General features: G+C 43.9%; 1 protein-coding gene across 4 annotated transcripts in view; it reads right to left on the reverse strand.

Moving 5' to 3' along the window:
* Positions 1-6,568: 6,568 nt before the first annotated feature.
* Positions 6,569-26,943, reverse strand: part of Myo5a (myosin VA) — a 157,286-nt gene continuing 136,911 nt past the window's right edge. For all 4 annotated transcript variants that reach the window (XM_060384753.1, XM_060384752.1, XM_060384751.1 and 1 more), the window contains 7 exons: positions 26,349-26,503; positions 21,566-21,655; positions 19,709-19,859; positions 17,894-18,176; positions 15,748-15,922; positions 13,103-13,183; positions 6,569-12,430 (listed from right to left, as the gene is read on the reverse strand). In XM_060384753.1, the coding sequence (XP_060240736.1) occupies positions 12,278-12,430; positions 13,103-13,183; positions 15,748-15,922; positions 17,894-18,176; positions 19,709-19,859; positions 21,566-21,655; positions 26,349-26,503 (1,088 nt within the window). In that variant the 3' untranslated portion in view covers positions 6,569-12,277. The remainder of the gene's footprint in view (positions 12,431-13,102; positions 13,184-15,747; positions 15,923-17,893; positions 18,177-19,708; positions 19,860-21,565; positions 21,656-26,348; positions 26,504-26,943) is intronic.

Consider the following 26,943-nt stretch of genomic DNA (forward strand, 5'->3'; position numbering starts at 1 on the left):
AGTGGTTTGACCCACAGCTGACTGGCTCTGTAGCCCGAGAGGAGGCTGGGCATCTCAGAGAAGCTGGTGCGCATGGTGGGAGGGGCAGGCAGCTTGCCTTAGCGTGGACGGAAGCAGACAGAAAGGATGCAGTTACAGTCTTTCAGAAGCAGCTATCACACCCCCGATGCTCTTAGTTCTGCAGCTAGGCCCCATCTCCTACGATTTCCACCACTGCTCGGAAGAGCTATATCAGCGGAGGAACCGAGCCTGTAACAGATGAGAGGCTGCTGAGGGAGGCACCTTCGGGGCAGATCCCTGTTACCGCACACCTGCGAAACGTCCTTTATTTTTCAGATAAAACTCGGTGTTCCAAGCTGGCCGCGCTCAGGGCCATTCTCCCAGGCACGCCCAACCTTCGGACACCTTTCTCTTTCTAGAAAGGTCATGCCAATCGAGTTAGTTACAAAAATATAATGTTTTGGGGATCTTACGATTTTGTGTCGGGGTGCACTTACAGCTATTCTGGCAGGCTGCAGGTTGGACATGCCCGCAACATGATCTTACACTGAGCATGCTCAGGAGCGTAGTCCTTAACTGAGTGTGCTTAAGGATGGGTGGGTCCCCTTATGAGGTTCAGGGTGGATGGGTCCCCACATGAGATACAGGCTCTGCAATAAAGCCCTTCCATTGTTGGAGTGGGTCTTGCTTTGGAAGTGTGTTCGCCCCTCTTACCTAGGTCAGGTAGCAAATCTGTGTCTGTTTTTTTTTTTTTTTTTTTTTCCCCAGTGCCAACCACTGTGCAGAGCCGAGGGACACTTCACCCTCAAAGCCTGGCATAAGCCACTCATTCGTGTTTCTTAACAAATCTTGCAAAAACATTTCTTGCCGGGTCTGACTGTTTTTAAGGATATACTGTAGCAGTTCTGGTGCTGTTCCTTCTTATGGTTAATCAGTTGGACTTGTTATGTTCTCTGCCCAGACTGGTTGTTTCAGCCTAGTCTGTTTCTGCCTTCCCCACATCCGTAGCCTGCCTGTGCCTGCTGTCTGCCAGGCATGGCAGTGGTGTTGGTACTTTGTGTCTTTTTCCTGAACACATCCAGCTGTTAAGCTCTTCCAATGGGCCCAATTGCCCTGCTGTTTTCAGTGTTGCCATAAGCATAAATAGCTTTCCACACTGGGAAAATGTCCGTTCAGTTTTGGGCTCCTTTGAAAGGATAATTCTTAAGGTCAATGTGTGACATTTATCTGATCACACAGACTCCTCTCAGATGGCTCTTCTCCAATTTGTTCTGAGAAACCCAGGGCCCACACTTCAATGTGTCTCCAGACAAACTGCCAGACAAACTTCCCCTAATTCCCATTTGCTTTAAACCTCCATCATACTTTGGCTCAAATTTCTCTTAAACATCCGCAAAGGAAGTCAGTTCCTTTAGGAAGAAACTTTTCATGATCTGCTTTGTTCCCAGAAAAACCTCCAAGCCAAGGCTCTGGTGTGGGTGATGAGGAGGTGGGGTGTGGGTGATGAGGAGGTGGGGTGTGGGTGATGAGGAGGTGGGGTGTGGGTGATGAGGAGGTGGGGTGTGGGTGATGAGGAGGTGGGGTGTGGGTGATGAGGAGGTGGGGTGGGGGTGATGAGGAGGTGGGGTGGGGGTGATGAGGAGGTGGGGTGGGGGTGATGAGGAGGTGGGGTGGGGGTGATGAGGAGGTGGGGTGGGGGTGATGAGGAGGTGGGGTGGGGGTGATGAGGAGGTGGGGTGGGGGTGATGAGGAGGTGGGGTGGGGGTGATGAGGAGGTGGGGTGGGGGTGGTGAGGAGGTGGGGTGGGGGGTGGTGAGGAGGTGGGGTGGGGGTGGTGAGGAGGTGGGGTGGGGGTGATGAGGAGGTGGGGTGGGGGTGATGAGGAGGTGGGGTGGGGGTGATGAGGAGGTGGGGTGGGGGTGATGAGGAGGTGGGGTGGGGGTGATGAGGAGGTGTGGGTGATGAGGAGGTGGGGTGTGGGTGATGAGGAGGTGGGGTGGGGGTGGTGAGGAGGTGGGGTGGGGGTGATGAGGAGGTGGGGTGGGGGTGATGAGGAGGTGGGGTGGGGGTGATGAGGAGGTGGGGTGGGGGTGATGAGGAGGTGGGGTGGGGGTGATGAGGAGGTGGGGTGGGGGTGGTGGTCCACTTGTCCCTGAGAGATGTTCCCCTCCATGTTGGGTACACAGGAGTCAGCAAAGATGAGTCTCGTAGGTTAGCTTTTCTCCACATGAAACCACTGTTTTGTTAGCCTAGCTCAGGGCGATTGAGGACCTACTGTTCTCAGCAGCAGAGTACTCACAGAGGAACCATGAACTGGGGCAGGGTAGGAGGGAAGTCCTTCCTCTCGGCTATGTTCATTTGAAGCTTAGCCTCAGCGACCCGTAGCCGAAAGGCAGTAGGGTTGCTGGGGCAGATGGAACCCTGTGTTCGTGGCCATAAAAGGGTAGCGTCAACTTCTGACATGTGAATTGGGAAGCCCTCTCTGTCTCTTTCCCTCCCTCTCCTTCCCTCTCCCTCCCTTCCTCCCTTCTCCCTGTGTGTGTGTGTGTGTGTGCATGTATGTACACATTGCTTTAGATAACTGTGGTGCTTTAAATGAGATGTTCCCCATAGTCTCAGGCATTTGAGTACCTCGTCCCCATTTCATGGTGCTGTTTGGGTAGGGTTAGGAGGTGTGGCCTTGTTAGAAGGAGCATGTCACAGGAGGCAGGCTTTGGGAGTTTAAAGATTTACATGATTTCAAATTTGTTCTTTCTGTTGCCTGCTCGCTGTTCAAGATGCCAGCTCTACTGCTGCTCTAGCTGCCATGCCTGCAGCCTACTGAGCTCTGCCATGGGGGTTCCTTCTGGAAACCCGAAGCTCAAACAAATCCTTTCTTTTATAAGTTGCCTTGATGATGGTGTTTTATCATGTCTTAGGGTCTCTAGTGACGTGATAAAACACCATGACCAAAAACAACTTGGGAAGTTTATTTCACCTCTAAGATTAGACGCTTACAGTCCATCACCCAGAGAAGTCAGAGAAGGAACAAGGGGCCCAAGGCAGGAGGGAAGCTGGAGGAGGAACTGAAGCAGAGGCCATGCAGGAATGCTGCTCACTGGCTTGCTCAGCCTTCTCTCTTCTAGAATCTAGGACCATCAGCTCAGGGGTGGCACAGAAGACACTGAGCTGCCTCCCCCCCCATCAATTATCAATTTAAAAAAATGTGCTTCTGCCTTGCCCACAGACTAGCTTGTTAAGGGTACTTTCTCAATTGAGGCTTTTTCTTCCAAAATGACTCTAGCTTGTGTCAAATTGACATAAAAACTAGCCAGCACACATAGAAATAGAAAAGTAACTGATGCAATAAAATATACCACATCAACATTTAGCATGTTTTCTTTCCTTTCTTTTTCTTTCCTTCTTTCTTTCTTTCCTTCTTTCCTTCCTTCTTTCTTTTTCTTTCTTTCTTTCTTTCTTTCTTTCTTTCTTTCTTTCTTTCTTTCTTTCTTTCTTTCTTTCTTTCTGTCTTTCTTCCTTCCTTCCTCCCTCCCTCCCTCCCTCCCTCCCTCCCTTCCTCCCTCCCTTTCCTCTCTCTCTCTCTCTTTCTCCTTCCTTCCTACCTTGTGTGTTTTGTTTTTTTGGACAGGGTTTCTCTGTGTAGGTCTGGCTGTCATGGAACTTACTCTGTAGACCAGGTTGGTCTGGAATTCAGACTTTATCTCCTCACTGCTGGGATTAAAGGTGTGTGCCAACACCGCCAATCTTAGAAGCCCCCCCCTTAAATACTTTCATCAGTTTCCACAGGCAGTGGGGGTTCATAGAGCTCTTGAGGCTGTCAGCCAGAAGTGTCACTCTTAAAGTCTCCTTTTGAAATGTGAAACATATGTATGGTTAAGAATGGCTTTGCATGGATATGCGGGCTGTCTCCTGACTACTTATGACTTCTTTTTTTTTTTGTTAGCCTGAGGTTGTGGGTGGGGAGATGGCTGAGTCAGTAAAGTGTCTATAGCTCAAGTATGAGGGCCCAAGTTCAGATCCCCAGGACTCACATACACATTGATGCCTGGAGCTCCCTGGCAGCCAAACTACATGAATGAATGAATTCTTCCTGTCTCCAAAAATAGGGCAAGGAGTGACTGAAGAAGACACCTAATGTCTACCTCTGCCCTCTACCACACAGGCTTCTCTTCTCCCACATAGGTTTCCCATCCTTTTATGTAGTGGTTGCCATCCTAGCTCAGGCCATTCAGCTTAGAATCCTGATTTTAACAACCAGCAGGGGATATGTGAAAAAGGGGGCCTGTATCTTCAACTCTTCCTAGCTTAGGGCCTGAATCTTTGCTATAGCCCAGGTCTTCTCAGTGTGTGTTTCCCAGAGTAGGTTAACATTAGCTGAATTCGCTCTCATTCAAGTTTCTTGATGATACAAACTTTTGGCATTTTGTTCCCTCAGTGGTGACTTTCCTGATATTTCAAAATATATCCATTTACCACAATATTTAGGTTTCATGGATAATTCCTATCCCGCTTCTGGGTCTCACAGCACTCATTCACTCCACCACCCCCTCTCCTCGGTACTCGGGATGGAATTCAGGGCCGTCTGCACAGAGGAGCCTTGACACGGTTGTTTTCCTGACAAAACTGTACTCTGTAGTCCATGCTCCCCTGATTTGATCATGTAGCTCAGGCTAACCTAGAACCTGCAGTTCTCCTGCCTCGGGCCGGATAGTGCTTGGAGATCTCGGCACTTGTTCTAGTCCTGCCTCCCTTCACTACTTTCCCAGGCCAAGTCACCTCAGGACTTGAGTTCTCTGCTGAACCTCATCTAGTCTACCACAGTGGTTGACACCATGCTAGTGAGATCATAAGACAGGGGCTGGAGAGATGGCTCAGAGGTTAAGAGCACTGGCTGCTCTTCCAGACATCCTGAGTTCAATTCCCAGCAACCACATGGTGGCTCATAACCATCTGTAATGAGATCTGGAGCCCTCTTCTGGTATGTAAGCATACATGTAGCCAGAGCACTGTATACATAGTAAGAAAGTAAATTTTTTTTTAATTAGATGGGTTTTTATGTTGCCACTTCCCCCTCAATGTCTAGGCTTTGGTTTCAGCAGCACAGTAGGCCATGTTGAGGATACAATGGCCTGGGAAGATCTTGCTCTGGGTGGTAAATGCCATGTTGGAATCCGCCAACGGTACAATGCCTTACTTACTGACCTCTCTGTATTCTCACTCTGGTACACTCCTCCTGGAACCCAGCAGCCCCACCTGTTCAGGAACGTGGCACACCACCAGGGCTACCCACAGCTGCTCCATTCTCTCCTATGATCAGATGGTGTTGCTTTCACTTCTGATTGACCGCTTCCCATCCTTGCCTCGGCCCCCCACTGCCGCCGTACCCACCCACTGCCGCCGTACCCACCCGGTTTCTGTGGTGACTCGAAGTTCAGCGGTGGAGTGTGGCTCAGGCTGGCAGGCTCGGTTTCCCTGGACACAGTGATTAAGAATGGATGTAGAACTCAAACTGGCCAAAGAGGCTCCATACTGAGCTGTGCGATGCTATCAGAGAGGCTGGGTGGCAGAGCTGTGCTTCCGAGAGCTCTCTCTCTCTGTCACCACGTGGGGAGACCCTGGCTAATGGAGCCAAAATACAGAAAAGCAATGTGTCCATCCCTGAGGCCAATGACTGGGCACCTAGATGCATCCCTGGGCTGTTATGTCCAGAAATGGATTCCCTTTGGGGTCAAGCTTAGTTTGACTTCTATCCATTATTCCAGAAAATAATTCTAATGATTATATCAAATGCCATAGTGAGAGTGGTTTTACTCTGGGAGACACAACCTCGACTGAGTTCTAATCTATTTAGAAACTGTTTGCAAATCTCAATTTTTTTTTTATGACTTTGTAACTTCTTGATGTATACACGACTATGTACTTCCCTGGGCTAGCAGTGGAACGTCATGACTCCTGCTGCTGCATTTCTGGGCCTGGTGTGGTGCCCTGGAAAGGAAAATCTGTGATAAATGAGTCTGATGAATGGACCTGTCCTGATGTGAAAGTGGGGTACAATCTATGGTAGAACTCAGTACTCACGTTTCCGTATGATGACTAAAGATGAGGCTACGACAATCAGGTTATTCCTTCTCCATCCAAAGGAGTGTCCCATGTCACACACACACACATCCTTTGACCTTCATCCTGTTCTGAACAGTAGTCTCTTTTCCTACTGCACTGAAAGCTGAACTTTTGACACAAATCTTGTTTAAACTTTCGGAAGCCCCACATTTCACTCGCAGATCCCTAGGTTCTATTTTTTTTTCCGTCAGAGAATCTGATGATATCCAGGTATGACTTTCTCTTGAAGAGAAGCTATGGTGCCTCAGCTAGTTTAGCTGATATGCTTGCTTAAGTGTTTGGCAGTTTTCACGTCACCGTTTTCCAGGACAGACAGAACTAGCCAACTTTTCGGTTTCCAAGACCCTTTGATATGCTCATTAGAGACTACACTCACATCAATTAACCTTCGGAGTAACAGCTTGTTTTGTTTTAAAATGTGAAGGCAGTTTATAGACACAGACAAAGCTCCTTTATGTCCTTATCTTTATTTCAACAATTTTCTACAATAGCTAGGAGAATACAGCACTAATGACAGATACACAGTAAGCACATTAGACAGCTACAAATTTAGAGCATAAAATGTCATTCTGATATTGTTTTGGCTTTTCTTTTAGCATTAGGTGATATCCAGTGAAAAACTCATGTTTCCAAGGCTTTCGTTGATATGAGGTGAATCATTAACATTCTAGAAGATTTCCTGTGTGATACTCTGAAGAGGGTTCAGTCAGATCCGGAAAGGCCTGGTGGCACCTCTCACCTTTCAGCATTTCTGCTTCCTTACTTAACCACTTTGCACAGATTAACTGTGTAGATCAAGAAAGTTCCTTCTCCAGATCCAGGGAAGAAAAAGATTTGTAAACTGCAATGCTGCATTTCACTGTATTTCAAAGGCAGGTCTTTTTCACAATAAGTTATAAACAGTTAAAATAAAAACACAGTATGTTAAATGCCATGAGCTCATCTGTGCAATACTGCTGGAACAACTGAAAATTTCCAAGAACACAAGAAAATCAGTATTTCCTCAGGAACCCAAAGAAGAACATAATCAGGGATCATAAATCACAACACATACTCACACTTAAAGGAGAAATCACTTGTAGGAAAAAATAACGGCTCACATGACTTAGAGAGGCTAAGATTTTATAACATGTAACAACAACACATCATTAGAAACCACTGACTCTGGAAAACGCATGGGAACGCATTAATTTTCCAAGCATTATACACAACAATTTCAACCTTAAAAAACAAACCTAAAACTTTCCCAAATATTCCAAACAATATCACGGTGCCAAGGAAATGTTAGTTGTCTTCAGATATGTTATGAGTCTAATTCTACCCACTAAATTAAGCTAGTGAACGTTTTTTTTTTTTTTTTTAGCTAGACCAAATTATAAAAAAAAAAAATTATAAAATGCATTTGGGAGATGTTTGACGTGGCATCTTTTGGTTTTGATCTATGGAGAAACTGATTATAATTTTAAAGTTAGTTTAGGTACTATAATGGGTCAGAACTTAATACAGCTATTTTCCTGTTTTTAGTCAGCCTTTTACAGTAGAGCACCTTTACATTTTAAAAGGATGTCCATACAAAGTTTTTAGAGTTGTATTTTTGCCTTTATTAGAAAGCATCAGTGAAAGGCAAGACCCCCGTGGATATTCTGACTTCTGTCCTGCTTCCATGCATGCTCTTCGCTTACTGTCACAGGGAGCTGCTCTAACCCAGAAATATTCTAAAAGCTAGCGTTTCATTGGTTGCTTTATAGATGTTAATCTCCGTTTGGGAATGACAGTACAGAGGTGGCAGGAGATGCAGGAAGGGGAGAAAGGAATCAGTGGTTGGAAGCTGCACCCAATCCAAATCCTTACGAAACCTCAAGAAACATGGTAGAATATCCCTCACTGAGGACAAGTTCTGGGGAACTTAAGGCAGCTCTAAAAGGGAAGGGGCAAGGGTTAAGGCGGCCCTCACAGCACAGCCTGAGAACAAATTACAAAGCACTTGCCACAAAATGCTTGTGGCCTCAAGCATGCATGCCCACAGCACAGCGCCTAATTTCCCTCCTGTGGCATGCTGTGGCACTTCCAAGCATACGCGGACTCACCTACAGCAAACAGCCCCAGGGAGGGAGGTGCTCACTGTCCTGGGCTCCCCTGGGCAGCAGAGCGTACCTAGAATAGAGCTCTCGGTGGGCTGTGCACTTAGCCAGGGGCTCCCGCAGGGAAACCTCAGGCGTGTGGAGAGTGGCCTGCCTTGCCTCTTCACGCCTGAGGTTTTCACTGCCTCCTGACCTTTTAGCTCAGACAGCCCCTAACTTGAGAGTCCCCTGTTGGGGAGCACTGGCTCCCGACAACAGGCGAGCCTGTCACAGCTGGCGCTGTAAGCACTGTGCCCTGGCCGCCCAGCAAGTGAGTTGGTGCTCTTCATTTGTCTGTTTCCACACGCCAGTAAAGACGAAGAGCACCCCTACCAGCCCAGGGCACCCCACAGCATCAGGAGGAACAGGGCGGCCTCCGCCCTCACTGCCAGAGGGCAGTGGCACCCGCAGCTAGTCACTGACCATATCATTGTCCCAAATTCCCATCCACAGAGACTGTGGGAGCAGTCTCCTGTGGCTGTGAGGAAGTGAGGTAACAGAGGAAGAGTGCTGGCGAGAAGCACATACACACGGGTGCTATTTCTGCACTGCTTTCCACAGGACCATGCAGCGTCACACACGGACATTTGCTCTCCCTCCTGCCAGGCTGCTGTCACCCAGAGGACCCTTGACTATGCCTCCTGAAGAACTCTCAACTAGTGACTGTGAGTGTGAGAGGGGGAACTCTGTGGGCTTCTCAGGATGGCAGTAGCTCTTTTCCTAGAACTGTCGGAAAAGTGATTTCTCACAATAATCAAGACACCAACACCCTAAGTATTGTGACAGCTCCTGTATGCACTATTGAATAAGTGTATCACACACACTTGCTCACAAGGAATCTTTCTTTATCTACTGAAATGGACCAGTAACAAAGCACGTCATCTGAACTGGCACAGATCTCAATCTCCTACCACTCGGCTTTGGGTTATCATCTGTACCTTTGCTTTCCAAAGCTGTGCCGGGTGATATGCAATGTTCAAAGCTTCCAAAGGAGCCATTTTGTTTCATGTTTGTCTTTCCCCATTTTGAGTTACTCCAAGGCAGACTCAGGCCTTGGGCTAAGAAAAGCTACAGGAAGGGTAGGGATCACCTCGGATCCCAAGGGAGGGAGCTGCATCTACAGCAGGAACAGCGGTGGCTACTGGGCAGGGGCTGCTGCAAGGAAGAGCTGCCCTGGTGTCTTTCAAGAGCTCCTTCTCTGTAGTACAAGCACGTCACACTGGAATTATGGACAAGCCGATTCGTGATAATGTTACAGAAGTGAGAACAGCGAGGGTGTGTGCACAGACACCAAAAGTCCAGTCCCATGCATGCCAGCTAGGGTCACAGAAAACCATTCCGCTGATGTGACTAGGTCGAGGGACGTGGGGAGGGGGACAGGCAGGGGAAAGGTGAGCATGTGTCTGAGGCTAGGGGAGAGAGCATGGATGAGAGTGGAGGCCAGTGGTCCTTCCTCAGCCTAACGGACACCTGGTGAGCACAAACCTGAGCCACCTTGACAAGGCAGTGCACACGCTCACTCACCAGGTCTTGAGGTTCCCTGGTTATAAGGTATTCTTCTGAGGACTATAACTCAGATCCCCATCTGAGGTTCTGAAGAGGCTTGAAAGAGTTGAAGCTTAGAGTTATAGAGAGACTGAGCCATTGTCACTGAAACAGGAAAAACCAGAGTGGGAAAAGCTATGGAACTGGAGCTCCAGCTCTGGACAGCAGAGGAAAATAATAAGAAAAAGTGCTGGATAGAAACTGCAGGACACAAATGCCTGAAGTAGGAAAAAAGGTTTCAGGGACAGCATGATCTCGAAGACAAGACTCGGTGTGCGACAATCGTCCTACTCAGGACTAAGCTGGGAGCAGGGTGTGGGAGGCCTGCCAGGGCTGAGGGAAGGCAGCCTACACATGACCGTTTGCCTAGCAACTCTTCCACCCGCCACCCCTCTCTGCTTTCTGACACACTCAGTACTAATGAAATGGCTTCAAGCACTAACTGTTCACCGAAACAATACTGAAAACCCAGGAAAGTTGAAGCTGGCTGAATTAGTGTTTCAGGATTCCGCAAATAAATAAATGTATTAGAACTGAATAAAGGTTGAGACTGTAGCTCAGTGATAGAGTACTTATTTAACACACAAGAGGCCCTGGGTTCAATTCCCAGCACTACAAAAAAAAAAAAAAAAAAAAAAAAAAAAAAAATCCCCCAAACAAAAAACAGTTCATCACATAACAAAAATTACTTAAACTAAGTAACTTTCAAATAAAACAAATATATTAGGATATTCTAAAGTACCTAAATGATGCACAGTAAGAAAAGGTTGTGGCTACACAAAGTTGTAATTTACCGTATCAACCCTAGGGAACTGACAGGCACTAAACACTGGGCTTTCAGCAGGATGGACTAACTGGCCCCTTCCTCTAGGAACCAAGCATGAGGGAGCTGTAAATGGGGAAGTGGCCGGAACAACCAGGTGTCCAACCCTCTTACTTTGTAAACAAGGACATTCAGTCTCCAGGAAGATAATGAACAATAATTGCTGTTTAATAACAGTACTTATCTCTGACTTGAAACTGTTTAGCTCTCATCAATAATATTGCACATACTTAAATGTCACTGTTATAGACCATCTTACAGGTTAAGTTATACAAATTGATGACTGTAATTAACAACCAGAGGAATGAAAGCTAAAAATTTGCTCTTATACAACCTGAAGGATTTATTATATAAGATTTCCAGAAAAAATTGGAGAATATACTTAATTAGAATTTCATAATGAAAACTTACAGAATCTGGGTCTTACTGAACCAAATCCTCTATAAAATTTAATAATCTTTTTATATTTCTTACATAAATCTTCTTAATGTATTTATAATATGATGTTTTTAAAGTATCCAATGGTATCTGAGAAAATTTATAGAGGTTTCAACACCCAACCCCCCTGAATTACAATGATTTATTATATGCCTTTTTAAATAAGTTACAGGATAATCAAAGTTTCGAGGTCTGAATTATAAATACTCTGATAGTCCTCTCTAGATAGTGACTGAGGCTAACTAACACGTAATAAATTAAAAAGAAAACTGGTCAAGGTTGAACATATGCATGGCAAGAATCAGATCTGGGAACTAAAAACAACAAGTTTACAGAACACTATCCCATGACGCAATATCCACACAGATGGAATTAACTAGCATATCGAGCAATACATCCTGGTCAGCAATGACATCAACAGCCACTCTGTCTAGCTCTACACCTAACACCAAGCGTCTTGTCCTATTACTGCACAACTCTCCCAGTGTCTGCTACTCCTGCAGATGAGCCTGTGGATAATTGCATATAATCCAGTTAGAACTAATCTGGTTGAATCGTAAACAGAGAGGATAAAACAGAAGCTTATTATGTGGTGCCTAGTAAGACTATCACATCAGGAGACACCATGTAGCAGCAATTTAAGATGCTCAGTAAGCTACAGTACAAAAGGGCATCTATGCTATCTAGCAAACCAGCATCTTTCATATCGCTATGCCATAGTGACACAAATAAGGAAGTTACTTGGCCAGTTACTTTACATATTGCCAGTTTATTTTTTTGATCCAGTTTGACAGTATCAACATGATTGGCTCCTAAGCTGATATGATATGTATTCAGTGGTGATTTTTCTTTCAGTTCTTTGTGCCTTGTTAACAACAGTTCATACGTATGGAATTGTATTTCTATATGCCACTTAAATGCAGCACTAAAGATGTAAAATAGATGCTGTCAGCTGAAGACACACACTTTTTGCCCTTCCTTTCATTCCTCCCTACCATCATTCAGCTGTGTATAAATTCAGGATTCCCAACTGATCAATGAATGTTGATTTAAGGTAACACAACATAAGGAGTCTCTTCCCAAGCAAAAGGATTCTAGGGAGATTTCCAGTTAATGACATCTTCTTTTAAAGACAATCAGTACTTCTTTAAAAATGTATTTTCAGTAGCTCTCTGGAAACTGTTCATATTCGGAAGAGAATTGCATTTTCTATGTATGCCTGGACAGCACTTTAAACCCGTGCAATGAAGCCCAGGCCCAGGCTGGCCGGGATCTGGATGGTTTCTAGGGCCAGGGAGGATGGGTTAAAGGGAAAAGTGACAGGAAAGATATGTTTAGCATCCATGAGTAGCTGTGGAGAGTCTTTTCTGTCTCGTAACCGCATCTGAGAAGATTAAGAAAAAAGACAAACAGGATATCAGTCCAAATTTGTAAGATATTTTTCTACCAAAATTTCTATAAAAAAACTTTAATTAGAATTGTTGAAAAATCTGTGCACAGGGGACTGATACTCCAACCAAGGACCATGCATGGAGATAACCTAGAACCCCTGCACAGATGTAGCTCATGGCATCTCAGTCTCCAAGTGGGTTTCCTAGTAAGGGAAACAGGGGCTGTCTGTGACATGAACTGATTGGCCTCCTCTTTGACCACACCCCCTGAGTGGGGAGCAGCCTTACCAGGCCACAGAGGAAGACAATGCAGCCAGCCTTGATGAGACCTGATAGGCTAGGGTCAGATGGGAGGGGAGGAAGACCTCCCCTATCAGTGGACTGGGGAAGGGGCATGGGAGGAGAAGAGGGAGGGAGGACAGAATTGGGAGGGGATGAGGGAGGGGCTACAGCTGGAATACAAAGTAAATAAATTGTAATAAGTAAAAAAATTAAAAAAATGTTTAAAAATATTTATAGACTATAAACTTATATTAAAAAGTTAATGCACTACAAAATAAGTAAAATGGAAAAGTAAAAGATAAAAACACATTATCCTTCCAAAACATTGTGGATATTCCATTCAAATGACCATGTGATAAGTAAGAAAGAAAAAAGTGTCCTACCTGTATAGTACGGATAAATGAAACAGAGACCCTTTCTTCAAACTCATTGACGGGTGTGTACAGATTCAACACCTTGACGATCTGGAGAGATAAAGGGTAAAGTTTTTGGAATATTACACACACAGGCTGGCTCTTCATGATCTGGTGAATGGGAAGGACCTGTGTACTCCCTTTCAGTTCCATTTGGGGTGAGCTGGGAGAGAGGGAAGGAGAGACCAAAGGGCTCGCTTGCCTTTGTATTTTATGTTTTAGAAGAAGAATGGAGTCATATAACAACAAGAAAAAAAAATTAGAAAAACATCCAAACAGTACAAATCATAACATGGAAAAACAGTGCCCCTAATTTTATTCTCTCCCTCTCCTAAAGCAACAATGGCTAACCACATCCTGGACCACCACTGAGCTACTTTCTACACAGTCTGGCTTATGCTATTTTTATACATATGGAATGAATTCTGTTAATACTATTCTGCAACTTGCTGTCTTCACATCAAAGTGCATATGGCCCTATTACAAGTAACAGGATTAAATATTTTTCTTTTTAAACAATCCCAAAAATTAATATGTTTAAAAAGAAAGTTAGTATAATAAATAACACAAAAAACAAAATCTTTAAAGAAATTTAACCAAGGGTTAGAGAGAAGGCTCAGTGGTGAAGGGCATGACTGTTCTTCCAGAGGACCTGGGTTCAAATCACAGCATCTACACAGACCTACAACTGTCTGTAACTCCAAGATCTGACACTCTCACATAGACATACATGCAGGCAAAAAACCTGCACATAAAATAAAGGTAAATAAATTACAAAAATTTAATCAACAAGTTAAGAAGTAAATTTAAAATGGTCTTAAAATTAAAAAAAATGGTCATTTCTCTTTTTATTTTATGGTACTGGAGGGTTTGAGACAGGTTTTCTGGCCTACAATTCACTATGTAGCCCAGGTTAGCTTCAAGAACATCATTGCTTATTTAAGGTAGAAAGTGATTTCTGTCCTTAATGAACTGTTTTCTTTGTTTGTTAGTCTTGAGATATGGTTTTCCTACGCAGCCTCTCTTCCAAGTTATTGTTCAAAGCTGTGCTAACACACTTGTTATCACAGTAGTGTGTGGTTATTTATGTAAGTTAAACAGAAATCCTCATACAGGACAATGCCAGTCCACATGCAGAGGGAGGTAGGCACCAGAGCGACATGGATAAAAGGCAGGAATACCGACCAGGCTGCGGGTGGCACACCCAGCTCGGGAGTCAGCCACTCGGAGGCGAGGGTTAGGACTGCACAAAGAAGCACTGCCCACGGAAACTTAACAAAGAGATAAAAAGCGAAGCGCAGGTCCGCCTAACTCGGGGGCACGTGCTAAAGTTGAAATAGTAAGTGCTAGAGCACATTCTTGAGAAGCGGGAGGACAACATCTGTAAGTTGGGTTTTGCCCACTATTACTTCCCATTGGCAGAAATGGAGGAGTTCTCAAGACCGTCTCTAGTACTGCAATTTTCCACACACAGGTTTACAGCAACAATTTCTGTAAACACGAGTTCCGCACTAAGAAGCTTCCGACTGTGGTTCCAGCCATTTTCCCTGCGTGAAGTGAACCACACTAGCCCCAGGTGAAGAGCTGAGCATCAGGAAGATGAAGACTCAGTGCTGCAAAGAACCAACCAGCTGCTGTTTCCACTAATCCCATTCCTGTCCTGTCCCCTTCCTTAAGTTCAAGGCTGCTGAGTGATACCTCTCAGAACAGCCTGTCATCATCCCCAGTGATTTTTGTAAAGCATTATGAACAGAATTTTCTATGATTTTTTTTTATACTGTCATGCACTTCTATTTCCCTACAGATTTGTAAGCTCATGAGGGTGGAGATTTTTTATTATTAATTAAAGAATTTAGCTCCACAAGTATGATACTGTGTGATGAAAATTAATCATTTCAAGACCTGAGAGAGTACAAATTACTTTGTGACTGTGTGTACATATGTGGACAGTGGTAGAGCATATATGTGGATGTCAGAGGACAAGCCATGAGAGTTGGTTCTCTGGTTCTCTCCTTCTATCATGCAGATCTCAGGGATCAAGCTAAGGTTGTCAGGCTTGGCTCTAAGTGCCTGAGCCACCTTGCTAGTCCCAAACAGAACAATCTAAAGAACCAGTAATCAAATCTGGGATGGTGGCACACACCTTTAATCCCAGAACTCAGGGAGGCAGAGGCAGGCGGATCGCTGTGAGTTCCAGGCCATCCTGGTCTGCAAAGTAAGTCCAGGATAGCTGAGGCTACATAGAGAAACCCTGTCTCAAAAAAACCAAACGAAAAAAATTTAATACCATAGAAATAACTTCGTGGAATTGGAGCTCCACAGAATACACGCCCCACGAGAGCAGGGACTTTGTTCTATTCCAGGTTGTACTGCAGGGCCTAGAACATTATATAGGGGACCGCTTACTCTTTGCTGAATATTCTACAGATGACTATGAGTAGAACTTAAATGTGAATTGATAGTAAAATCTCCTCTCTTTTAGATTTACATAGACATGTATCTTCTCTGTTAAGGGAGGAGGTCAATGTGGAGAGAAGAGTGATGGCCAGGCCTGACTTCTCTGAGCTGCCCTGGGATGGCAACTATGGTGAGCCGCCCTGGGGGGGCTGCGGTACCTGGGCAGTGGTCAGGGCGTTGCACATGGAGCATATGGCTTCTGCATCATCATCAGTTTTCTTTTTCACTTGCAAAAGCTGAGCGGCCTGAATAAGAGGCTCCAGCGTCTCTTTGGCCCCACTGTTCATCAGATTCTTGTCACGCAGCCATTCCTCCAGTTGACTGACATTGTACCTATGCCAAAAATAAAAAGAGAATGTGTAAGAGAAAAATAAGAGAGAAAATGCAAATTTGCTGAATGCTGTCATAAATGTCTTAATTTTGTGTATGTAGCCTTGTCAGTTAAAGTGACAGGTAGTATTTTTGTTAAATTTTCTAAAATCTAATCATCTGTGCTTTAACATTTATCATTATAAAGTCATGAGGCTCATAATCATAATTATGTAAGACTGAATGACAAGAGACTGCAACTCCTTATTGGAAGATGGAAACAAAGCCCTCAGAGGAAAAGTTCTTAGACTTTCTAATAAACAAAACTGAATAGATCACATGACTCTGTCCTTATTAGACAACTGACTGGAATGTGCTTCTGGCTTCTGCAACTTCAGACACAGGCTCTGTCTGCAGGACAAACCTCTTCAAGACTCCAAATTGGGGTGATTGAATAACCAGATGCCCTAACATATGCCTCACGCTCAAGCTTCTGTAGGGATAGAAGAAGAGAAGGAAGGGCAAGGGAAAAGCCCTTGGAAGAGACAAAGACCAAACTGGAGAGATAAGGAAATGACACAGATGCTAGGATTTTAAGAGATGCCCAGCTATCTGACAGATTTCAAACTATAGTTAAGGCAGGTGGACACACAGTCAATTCCAGTCATCGGACAGATGGAGGTCTTATGATTTTAAGATGAGTGACTTCAGCTGGGTGTAGTGGCACACATCTGTAATCCCAGGACTTGGGAGGTAGGGGCAGGAAGATTGGGAGTTCAAAGTTATCAATGGCGACACTGTGAGTTTGAATCTGTCTACATGAGACCCTGTCTTTAAAAAAAAAAGATGTCTTCGTGAAAAGTTAGAATCTCTGAATAGAGCTAATACCTTAAAGTGAAATGTGGATAAGAATGTAAATATAGAACACTATAGTTTGCTGAAAGTAACTACAGATTTTGTGGACCCCCTCCCCCTTTTTTTTATTTTTTAGTTTTTAAAGTCAGGGTTTCTGTGTTGCCCTGGCTGTTCCTGGAACTCCATCTGTAGACCAGACTGGCCTCGAACTCACAGAGATCCACCTGCCTCTACCTCCTGAGTGCTGGGATTAAAGGTGTGCACTACCACCACCTGGTGAAATTCTCCTTTTTTCCAGTATATTGGTGAATATACTGGATGCTTCAGAATAACCATTGCCACATCGAGTTATGCTACATGATGCGGCAGTGATGAGGAGTAGTGGGTATAAAAACTCGTTGCTGCTGGACATGGTTGGTGCATTCCTCCATTCCTAGCTGAAGCAGAAAACTGTGAGTCCAAGACAAGTCTCTCTAAAACAAACAAGACACTAAAATAAGCAAAAAATGGAGTATAGTTTGTCTTCAAATTCAAGCGTTACCTCTTTGGAGCTATTATTTTTCTTTAACTTAGAAATTTAAAAAGGCAAAACCAAGTGTATGAGTATTTGGTTGGGTATATGTATATGTACCATGGACATGAAGTTTGCACAGAGGCCAGAAAAGGGAGCTACTGGAAATACAGACAGTTGTGAACGACCCTGTAGGTGCTGAACCTAACCTGGGTCTTGTGCAAGGGCTGTAAGTGCTCTTAACCACTGAGCCATCTCTCCAGCCTGTTGGGTCTATTCTTATTCAATTTTCTAATATGGAAAGATACTTCTAAGAGCAACCACAAAATATTAGAAAGTTTCATTTTTTTCTAATATTTGCTTATTGTGCAATCAAAACAGATACACAAGAAGAGAAAACAAGCATACATGGTTGTGTATCTTGCACACCCCTATACTCCTGCAAATACGGTGCTTAACAGAGGAGCAGGGTTTCCTCCTGAGCAATGAGAACCCACCCAGGCCAAGGAACTGGCTCTAGCCTAGTCCTATCCTCACTGCACGGCCATGTGGCAGCAGCCTCAGGTCACCAGCCCTGGAGAGGCAAGCGGGGCTGTGACAAGAGGCTGCACATGCTGGTGTGTGCTCACCTGATCTGCATGCCTTTGCTCCAGGAGCACATGTCTTTGCGCAGGAGGAGGTTGTTCAGGGTGATGGCGCCCACGATGTAGAACATCTGCTTGACCACCTGCTTGATTAGCTCGGGGTCCATGCCGTGCTGGCACATGACTGAGTGGAAGGAGTTGAGCTGCCGCAGGATGGAGTCCAGCGTGTAGGTGCCCTCGTCTGCGATACTGGACGTTCGCTTTCTGAGGCCCGTGGGCTTCACTCCGGATACACCCTGGATTGTTTCATGCTCTAACATGCCTGAGACTGTAGAAGCATTTCAACTGTTAAGATGCACACATATATGCATATACTCTCACACACACGCGCACACATGCACACACACACATGCACACACACACGCGCACACACACGTGCACACACACACATGCACACACACATGCACACACACGTGCACACACACATGCACACACACACATGCACACACACACATGCACACACACACACACACACACACGCACACGCACACACACACATGCACATACACACATGCACACACACACATGCACACACACACATGCACACACACACGTGCACACACACACATGCACACACACACATGCACACACACTTTATGATGTGAGAATGAAAACAGTAGGAGAAGAAACTGCCCCAAGAATAAGCCTTTGAATTTTAAACTTTAACGAAGTAGTAAGTTTTTCAAATGCAAAAACCTTCCACAGTATTAAGTAATCTTACTGCTGCATTTCTAAAATGAGCAGCAGCTTTGGGTCTGCACATGCATGTGGTATCTGTGAAGTTTTTGAGAGTGGTTAAATAAGTGTTTGTATTTGACATCAGGCATAAGAAAGGCATGGCCTTGGGATGCAGTCTTGGAGAAGACATGTCAGAGACGGTGGTGTGGCGCTGGAGAGCTGAGCCCCTTCCTGTGCTGAGGGCCTCACAATTGAATTTAGGAAAACCTCAGTTTCTCCAGAGTTGCCTCTGTCTCAATGTCTGGCCTATTTCCCCTCGGAAAGCTTCTGACACATCTACTCTGAGGTGTCAACTCTGGGCTGTCCCTCCCCTGCCTGGAAGGCCCTTAAAAAACAACGACTGTGCCTGGACTGAAGATTGATTTTATATTTTCTTGTGCTAAACTCAGCTCCCCACAAACCTTATACTGATTGAAAACATTTCTTGTTGCTATTAAATGATTGGGAGATGGGGACAGGATAGGGCTGCTGAGAGGCAAACTACCTGTCCAGCCAAGACACACAGGCAAAGACAAGGAGGACTGCTGCAAGCTGGCCTTCGCCTCTGTGTTGACTTCCTGCATTCTGGCCAATCTAGAGTGTCTTAAATGTATAGCTTCTTCAGCACAGGAGAAGAAATAACTGCATCTCATCACCTTCCTGGACTTTTATGTCCCTAGCTGTTTTAACCATGGGTCTGTGAAAGAAAATGAAATGTATGAGCTCACTAAGGGAGGTGAAAATGAAGAAACGTGGAGAACACATGGTCAGGGGAAGAAAATGAGAGAAGCCTGAAGCAGTGAAGAGCCTCTAACTTGCCTTGAGATAACAGTGTTTCATAACCTTAAAAAATGTGCTATTTAAAATATCCTGCAAATTTGTACTTGACTAATTCCTACCATACATGCTACATCCCCCAAGGGAATAAGACAACGGAACATTCACATGAGCACGGTCTGTCACGTGGAGACTGATTTCTGTTGTAGTTACTGCTCTGTGTTCTGCACATGAGTACATGCCTGACACATGTACACTAGCTGCACTTGCTGGCAAGCACTGTGGTGCTCAGGGACACTGTCTTACCAATCATTGGCTGCAGGATGTTCTCCAACACCCTTACAAGCTGCTGGTAGATCTGGATGGCCAAGTCGCTCAGCACTTGCCGATATTCAGCAAGGTCAAAATTGGTGAGGCAGTGTTCGTTCTGGCGAGACGTGTTGTGTTTCATGAAGCCCTAGAATCAACACAATGTTAGTGGTGCGCAGGGAACCGGTGTCTCTGTGTGCCTCACTGTCTGTCTGCCTCACTGTCTCTGTCCCCCTCACTCTAACTTACTCAGCACCTTCATGCCCAGTGCCAGGATAGTGTTCTCAATTCTGCTGCCTGTGTGTCTGCTTCTGTCGTCACCCTCTTCCATTTACTAGCTTTCAATAATAGACAATCTTGGCAATCTATACTTAAGGCTTTCTAATGGCAAGATGGAGAAATTTAACTTAAGAAAAAAAATGTTTCATCGATAAAACAGAAGCTCTACTGCCAAACACTAAATAAATAATTGAAAATACTTTTTTAGTTCTTAGCTCTTTAAATATAGTCCTGTTCGTATATGCTACGTCCAGGGGGAAATGTATAATATTCTTGAGTAGACAGGTTTCTTTATGAACTAGAAAATAAGTGAACGTTGTCATCTTATTCTGACTCACGGTATCTACGTGATGGTTTCAGTTAGGTCTTAGAAAGTCTTTCCGTAGCACTGGTTTAGAAGAGCTCCCCAGACAGCAGCTCTTCTCCCAGCCGCTCCACACCTCAGCACACTGCTCACCGGCCCCACCTACTGACGGAACTGCTCAGAGGACGACAGAGTCTAAGTGTGGGCTCAGCAGGAGCCTCAAGGCCATCCTCAGGATTCTGCTCTCTCAGGCCCACCTTCTCGGCTGTCCTGCCCACCTTTGTATATCCTGTCATCTTGCCATGGCAGTCCTGTGCTCTGGGTGCAAGAGTGCTACTGTCCTGCTTTCCTGCGCCATCCGACAAAGGATGGGAGATTGGAAGGGGCGGGGTCAGACCACAGGTCTCCAACCTGTGCAGATGCGGAGTCACAGCTCTGCTCCTTATGTCAAGAGGCCATGGACTAATGAATGAGCCTCACTGAGCTCATTTGTAGAATGGGTTTAATGTCAATTGCCTGAGATGATGTAACAATCAAAGGACAAAAACACAAACAAAAAACAAAAACAAAAACCTGTCTATCAAGTGCTGTCAGACCATAGTAAGTAGCTTTCAATAATAATCAATAGTTTACAGTTTTATACTTGGTTGAAATCTATGACCAACATATGAATACTTCACTACAAACAAAATCCATATAGGTGTTTTTTAGATACACCCAAATATACATATATAATTTTTTTTTTCTTTTGAGATAGGGTTTCTCTGTGTGGCCCTGACTGTCCTGGAACTTATTCTGTAGACCAGCCTGGCCTTGAACTCACAGAGATCCACATGTCTCTATGTCCAGAGTGCTCGGATTAAAGGTGTGTGCAGCTATGCCCAGCTACATATATAATTTTGATAATGCTTTTTTTGTTGGTTGTCTTTAAGGTACTGTAGCTAGCCTAAATAGATTCATTTCTTTAAACAATTTCATATCCCAATCTTAATTCTACATACCACCATAACATTTTAAGAAAAAAAAATTGTTTTCTAGTAATTATTCAGTGACTGATGCTTATTTTGTTTTTGCCATGATGGCTCATAAATGCTAAAAAGAAAGAAGTTACATCATTGCTCAGTTCACAGGAAGACAACAAACATCATTGAAGCAGTACATTTCCTGTTTGGGTGTATGGAAACTAACATGATTTAGACATTTTTTAAAACTTTCCTTTAAAAGGTCAAAGAAGGTGCAACGTGCTGTTTTCACCACTGAGGTTTTCTCACCTCTTCTCCACTGTATTGCTTCAAACAGTGCAAAAATCGGCATGTGTTAGAGAGCCAGAAGGAGACAGTTTCAAAATCGTCACCTCTTTTCTGAAAGAGAAAATAAGTCTAAATTTGTCTTCTCCTTAGGGAAGAAAGTTAGGCAGACACAGAAGGCCCACTTTTTGACAAACCATCATAATCTATGACACAAATAAACCACATTTTAGTTCTACATCATTGTCAGTAGAGTTTAACCAGGTCCATGATGTTTGCTATTGTTCTTGCCTTCAGAAAAGTATTCCCAGTCAGCTAACTTAGCTGTCCTTTGTGCAAAAAAAATGTTCAATTCACAGCTGGTCCAGACCGACTACCTTCCTTGGGGTTGGTGAAGGGAATCAGGAAGAGCTAAAGCCACAAAGGATAGAATAATTTCTGTACTGAAGAATATGAAAAAGAGCTTGACACTCTCAGATGCAGCTTGGATTAAAACTCCTGTCACAAAATTTCTGAGCAGTAAACCAGAGATGGAAGAATCCTAGACTGGGTAGACAGGGGCAGTTGGCCTGCTCTTGATCATAACGGGATGAGTGCAGGGAGGAAAAAGACTGGAAAGGGACGCTGGCGCTGAATGTTCCTCAGAGGTCAAATAGTAGACACAGTGGAGGTGGCTATGAGTTGTGAATGAAGCTCTGATACTAGTCCAGACATGAGATGTCACAGAACCATCAGTGTTTGTCTATAGTTTGCACAGGAGTTACCCATGGTAGGAGCCTAGCATTAAATAACTATGCTTTTACCTTGGGAGTTCTTTAAAAATGACACAAGGGGCTGGTCTGTAGAGTGCTCACTGCATGAGCATGACGGTCTGAGGCTGATTGCATGCATGTGAAAGCCTGGGTATAGTGGCTCGTGTCCCAGTGCTGGGGAGGCAGAGATGGGAGACTCCCTAAGGCTCACTGACCTGTCAGCCTAGCCTAACCAGTGAGTCTCAGGTCCCAGTGAAGGCCCTGTCTCAAAAACTGCAGTAGCTAGTATTCCCTGGGAACAGCACTTGAGGTTGTATTCTGGCCTCTACATAGAACTGTGTACACACACACACACACACACACAAACACACATACACACAATTTTACACATACATGCGTAAAAACACAAGAGATATAGTTAATATCTCTCCACCCTCTACATAAGTATATATATATATATATATACAGATATATTTAGTATCTATGTATCCTCTCTCTCTCTCCCTAACTATCTATCTCTATCTCTAGTCTAATGTAGCCCAGACTGGCCTCAATTCCAAATCCATGGACCTCTACCTCTCAAGTATGGCACTATACCTTCTTTAAAACAATATGTATTTCTTACTGGTACATCAGAGCACAGCCTGGATTACAAAACACTGTAGGACTGTCTTTGATCCTGGTTGTCAAGTGTACCCAGAAAAGAATATGCTGTGAGGAATGGTTGATTTCTTATAGGATCTTTTTTTCTAGATAATAAAATTCACATACTTAAAACATAAAACACATTACAACCTGTACATTTTGGAGAATACTTTTCTGAAATGATTTTAAGAAAGAAATCCTAGAACATTTTAAGCCCAATTTTTAGCTGAGATAGGAGACCTGAGTTCAGGTCTCTACTTTGAAAAAAACCTAGCTTTAGGAATATTGCGAGAACTACATACAGCTTTTTGACAGCTGGCGTGCAGGTTTGACTGAGAGCGTTGACTCTCCCACAGGTGTGGGTTACATCCCAGTGGCAGCCTGGCCGAGCTGGCAGAGGCCATCTTTATACACTGGAACGTAACCTTAGTCACAGGCTGTTCGATAGAACAGAGTCACTGACCATCTCTGCTGATGTCTAGACAAGTCCAGCTGTGCAGAAGAGCCTAATAGAAAGCTTAATTGTACCTACACATTACCAGTGTCCTTAGCATCACGAGAAACCAAACAAATACCCACCCGGACAAAAACAGATAGTGATTAAAGAGAGGACTTAAACAAACAAACAAACAAACAAACAAACTCCATTAAAACTGCTTCTTTCCGTAAGAACACAGTGGATTCTCTCTGCCCCATCACAGTAAAACACTGTTACTCCTAAACATACTTTCTGAAAACTTTAAAGCATTTAAAGCCAAATAGCACCTCTCTACTAGTTAACTAAATCAAGCTTCTCAACATAATATTTTTATAATGAATAAAGTTTATTTTTTCTAAATTAAGATACCAAATTATATTGTTTTGAGTCACAGAGAAAATTAAACAAGCTCAAAATTATTTTCAGTTTTTTAATTTATTAGATAAAATGATTTGTGAGCTAAAAATGGTATGGATTCTCAATATGCTCTAGAATAGCTACACAGTTTTAGAGCCTGTGTCAAACACTGTTGTTAGGTTAAACTAGGGATGCAGGACAAACACTTCAGTTCAAAATGTGGAAGTGAGGCAACCCGCATTACCTTAAAGTAGAACACAAGGCTATTGTGTTGTGGTAAGTGTTCTTTTAAAATGATTAGCTAATATGGTATAATGATTAGTCAAATAGAGAAATATATCTTCAATTAGGTAGAGAGAGGGGGGGAAAAGTTTAAAATCTGTATAGGAGTTGACTTAAGAAATAGTAAACACATAGTCTATTTAGCATCAATATGTCCAAAATTAAGAGTTATACTTAGAAAACACCCAAGAATTTTAAAAGAGGAAACCCCTGTGGAACAGAAGGACAGCGAACAACTCTGCAACAGAAATGGAGACGCAGCACTTGTTTGAGTCACAGAGGCTTGGAGCAGAAGGCCGGGAGAGCAGTGTGTAACGGCAGTTAGGAGGGAGGGCGAGACAGCCGCAGAGGGACTGTGGTGATGGCTGCATAGTGTATGTTAGCACCTAGGAAGAGTAAGATGTCAAAGTTGATGCTCTGCATATTTTACAGCAGTTTGCGTTTTCTTTTTCTTGAAAATAGTGTTTATTCTCACATAATAGATCCTGATTATGCCTTCTTCCCCCTACTCCTCCTTGTTCCTCCTTACCTTCCCTCCCATCCAGATCCCATCCTTTTCTGTCTCTCATTAAAAAACAGACTTCTAAGAGATAATAATAAAATAAGATTAAAAAAAAAAAAAACCTAACTAGCACACTGGAATTGGACAAAACAAACAGTCAGACAGACAGACAGATGGAAAAGAGCCTAAGAGAAGACACGAGAAACAAAGACTCACTCATTCAAGCACTCAGGAATCCCACTAAAACACTAAACTGGAAGCTATAATATATACGCAGATGACCTGTAAAACCCGTGCAGGCCTCGGGTCTGTGAGTTCATATGAACTTGGATCACACTGAATTAGAGGGCCTTGTTTTCTTGGTTTCCTGCATCCCTTCTGGCTTTTATACGCTATCTGATTCTTCTGCAGGGCACCCTGAGCCCTGAGGGGAGGAATTTTACAATAAAGAATTTAAAGCCCGTTTAGAAGCAAGAGAGCTACTGGGCCTTCATCCTAGATGCATTGTTGAGTTGAATAATCAGAAGACAAGGTGCCTGGAGCACATCTTAGCAGAACCCCTGAGCTGAAAGTTCGATGCAGACCAGCGGTTCTCCACCTTCCTGATGCTGCGGCCCTTTAATACAGCTCCCCATGTTGTGCTGACCCCAACCACAAAGTTACCTTGTTGCTACTTCAGAACTGTAATTTTGCTATTATTATGAACTGTCATTTAGTATCTGATATGCAAGATACCTTATATGCGAATCCCAATGGGGTCAGAACCCACAGATTGGGAACCACTGCTTTAGCATTAGGAAGATTATATAAGGTAACGGCTACTGAGTTAACAGGCTTCTCCTGTCTTTCCCAAGTGATGTCTCTCATCTCTGATAAGAATCTTCATGTTGTTTTCACGTGGAAGCAGGGATTTTAGGTAACAAGATAATTTGTGGGATGAATTGGGAGAATAAGGGGAACAAAACTTGAAAGAAATTTAATGCCACGTTAGTCCTATTTTTTTGTTAGTCATATTTTTATAAGAATAAGCTACTCATTACTGAACTTGACATTTATCTTAACATCAGCATCATATTCTACATGTATGGACCACATATGAATATGCAGGTATATAATTTATTTCCACTAAACAATTAATCTATTGAGGGTTTCACTGTGTAGAGCTGGCTGTCCTAGAATTTGCTTTGTAAGGCAGGCTAGCCTTTGAACTTATCTTCAAATATGTGCCACCATGCTTGTCTTCTGCTAAACATTTAAGTTTGGTCCCAATAAATCCTAAATTGGGCTATTTTTGTCTGTAAAGAATTACTTTGCTACTCAACCTGATCCAACAATATCAAATTCATTTTGATTACTGTCTAAGCTGAGTCTGTTCTGAACATACAGTGCTATGTTTACCACAGGGCCCCAGCTGGTGGGGCCTTTGAGAGGTTGTGGAATCCTTAGGAGATAAGGCTTAGCTGAAGGAAAGGGCAGGTCTTGAGGTTTAGAGTCCAGCCCCATTTCTGAGTTGCCTTTGCTTAAGGCTCCTCTGAGATGGGCTTATACCTCCTAACACCCAGAGCCCCTCAAAGCCACCCTTCCTTCTTTAAGCGCTTCTGCTGGGTGTTCCACCACAGTGATGAGAATGGAGCTGATGTGGAGGGTTGCACAGACTGTTCTTACAACAGGAGCTTGCAGGGAACACTGAAAGGGTTTATAAACAGCAACTGTGCCAAGTCTGAAGAAGAAACAGGACCTCTGCACAGCCTGTCATTAACAACCATGAGAACTGCAGGACGCGGAACTGACCTTCAAGACTTTTTTGATGCTGTTAATTGTTGATGTCAGCAATGATCTCACTTTCTGATCATCGTTCAGGTAGTCGGCATGTCGCACACACATAAACAAGATATATGCTGGTAACCCTGGAATCAGATTGACAGCCACACCACGTGGCTTCAGTTCTGAATAAAGAAAAAAGGAAAAACAGAATTATGCAACCCTGAAAGTCTTTGTGAGGCGTGTTTTGTGAGAGGTGAAAGAACAGTTGTGTAAGATCTCAGTCGTTCAGGACAAGTCATAAAAGCACTGCTTGAACAGCTCATTAGTGAAATTTTTGACTATGGGTGCACGTCTATATAAAACGTATACATCCTGCCCTGACTTTTCCCTTGAAGCCCGGTCTTGTTTATGAACTGTCTTCCTGACGTCTCTGCTCAGGCACGTCAAACCAAGCCTCCCCCACATCCAGTTCTGCATTCTGACGCCCTCTGCTCTATAATGGACCTCTCCACCTTCAGTTTCTCAGGTTATAAACCTCGCCATTTTTAAATTCCTTACTTTTCTCACACATGTACCCACTTATCACCCTGTTAGCGCTCTCTGCGAAATACAGCCAGGATCT

This window comes from Meriones unguiculatus, chromosome 6, assembly GCF_030254825.1.
Source record: "Meriones unguiculatus strain TT.TT164.6M chromosome 6, Bangor_MerUng_6.1, whole genome shotgun sequence".
Classification (NCBI taxonomy): domain Eukaryota; kingdom Metazoa; phylum Chordata; class Mammalia; order Rodentia; family Muridae; genus Meriones; species Meriones unguiculatus.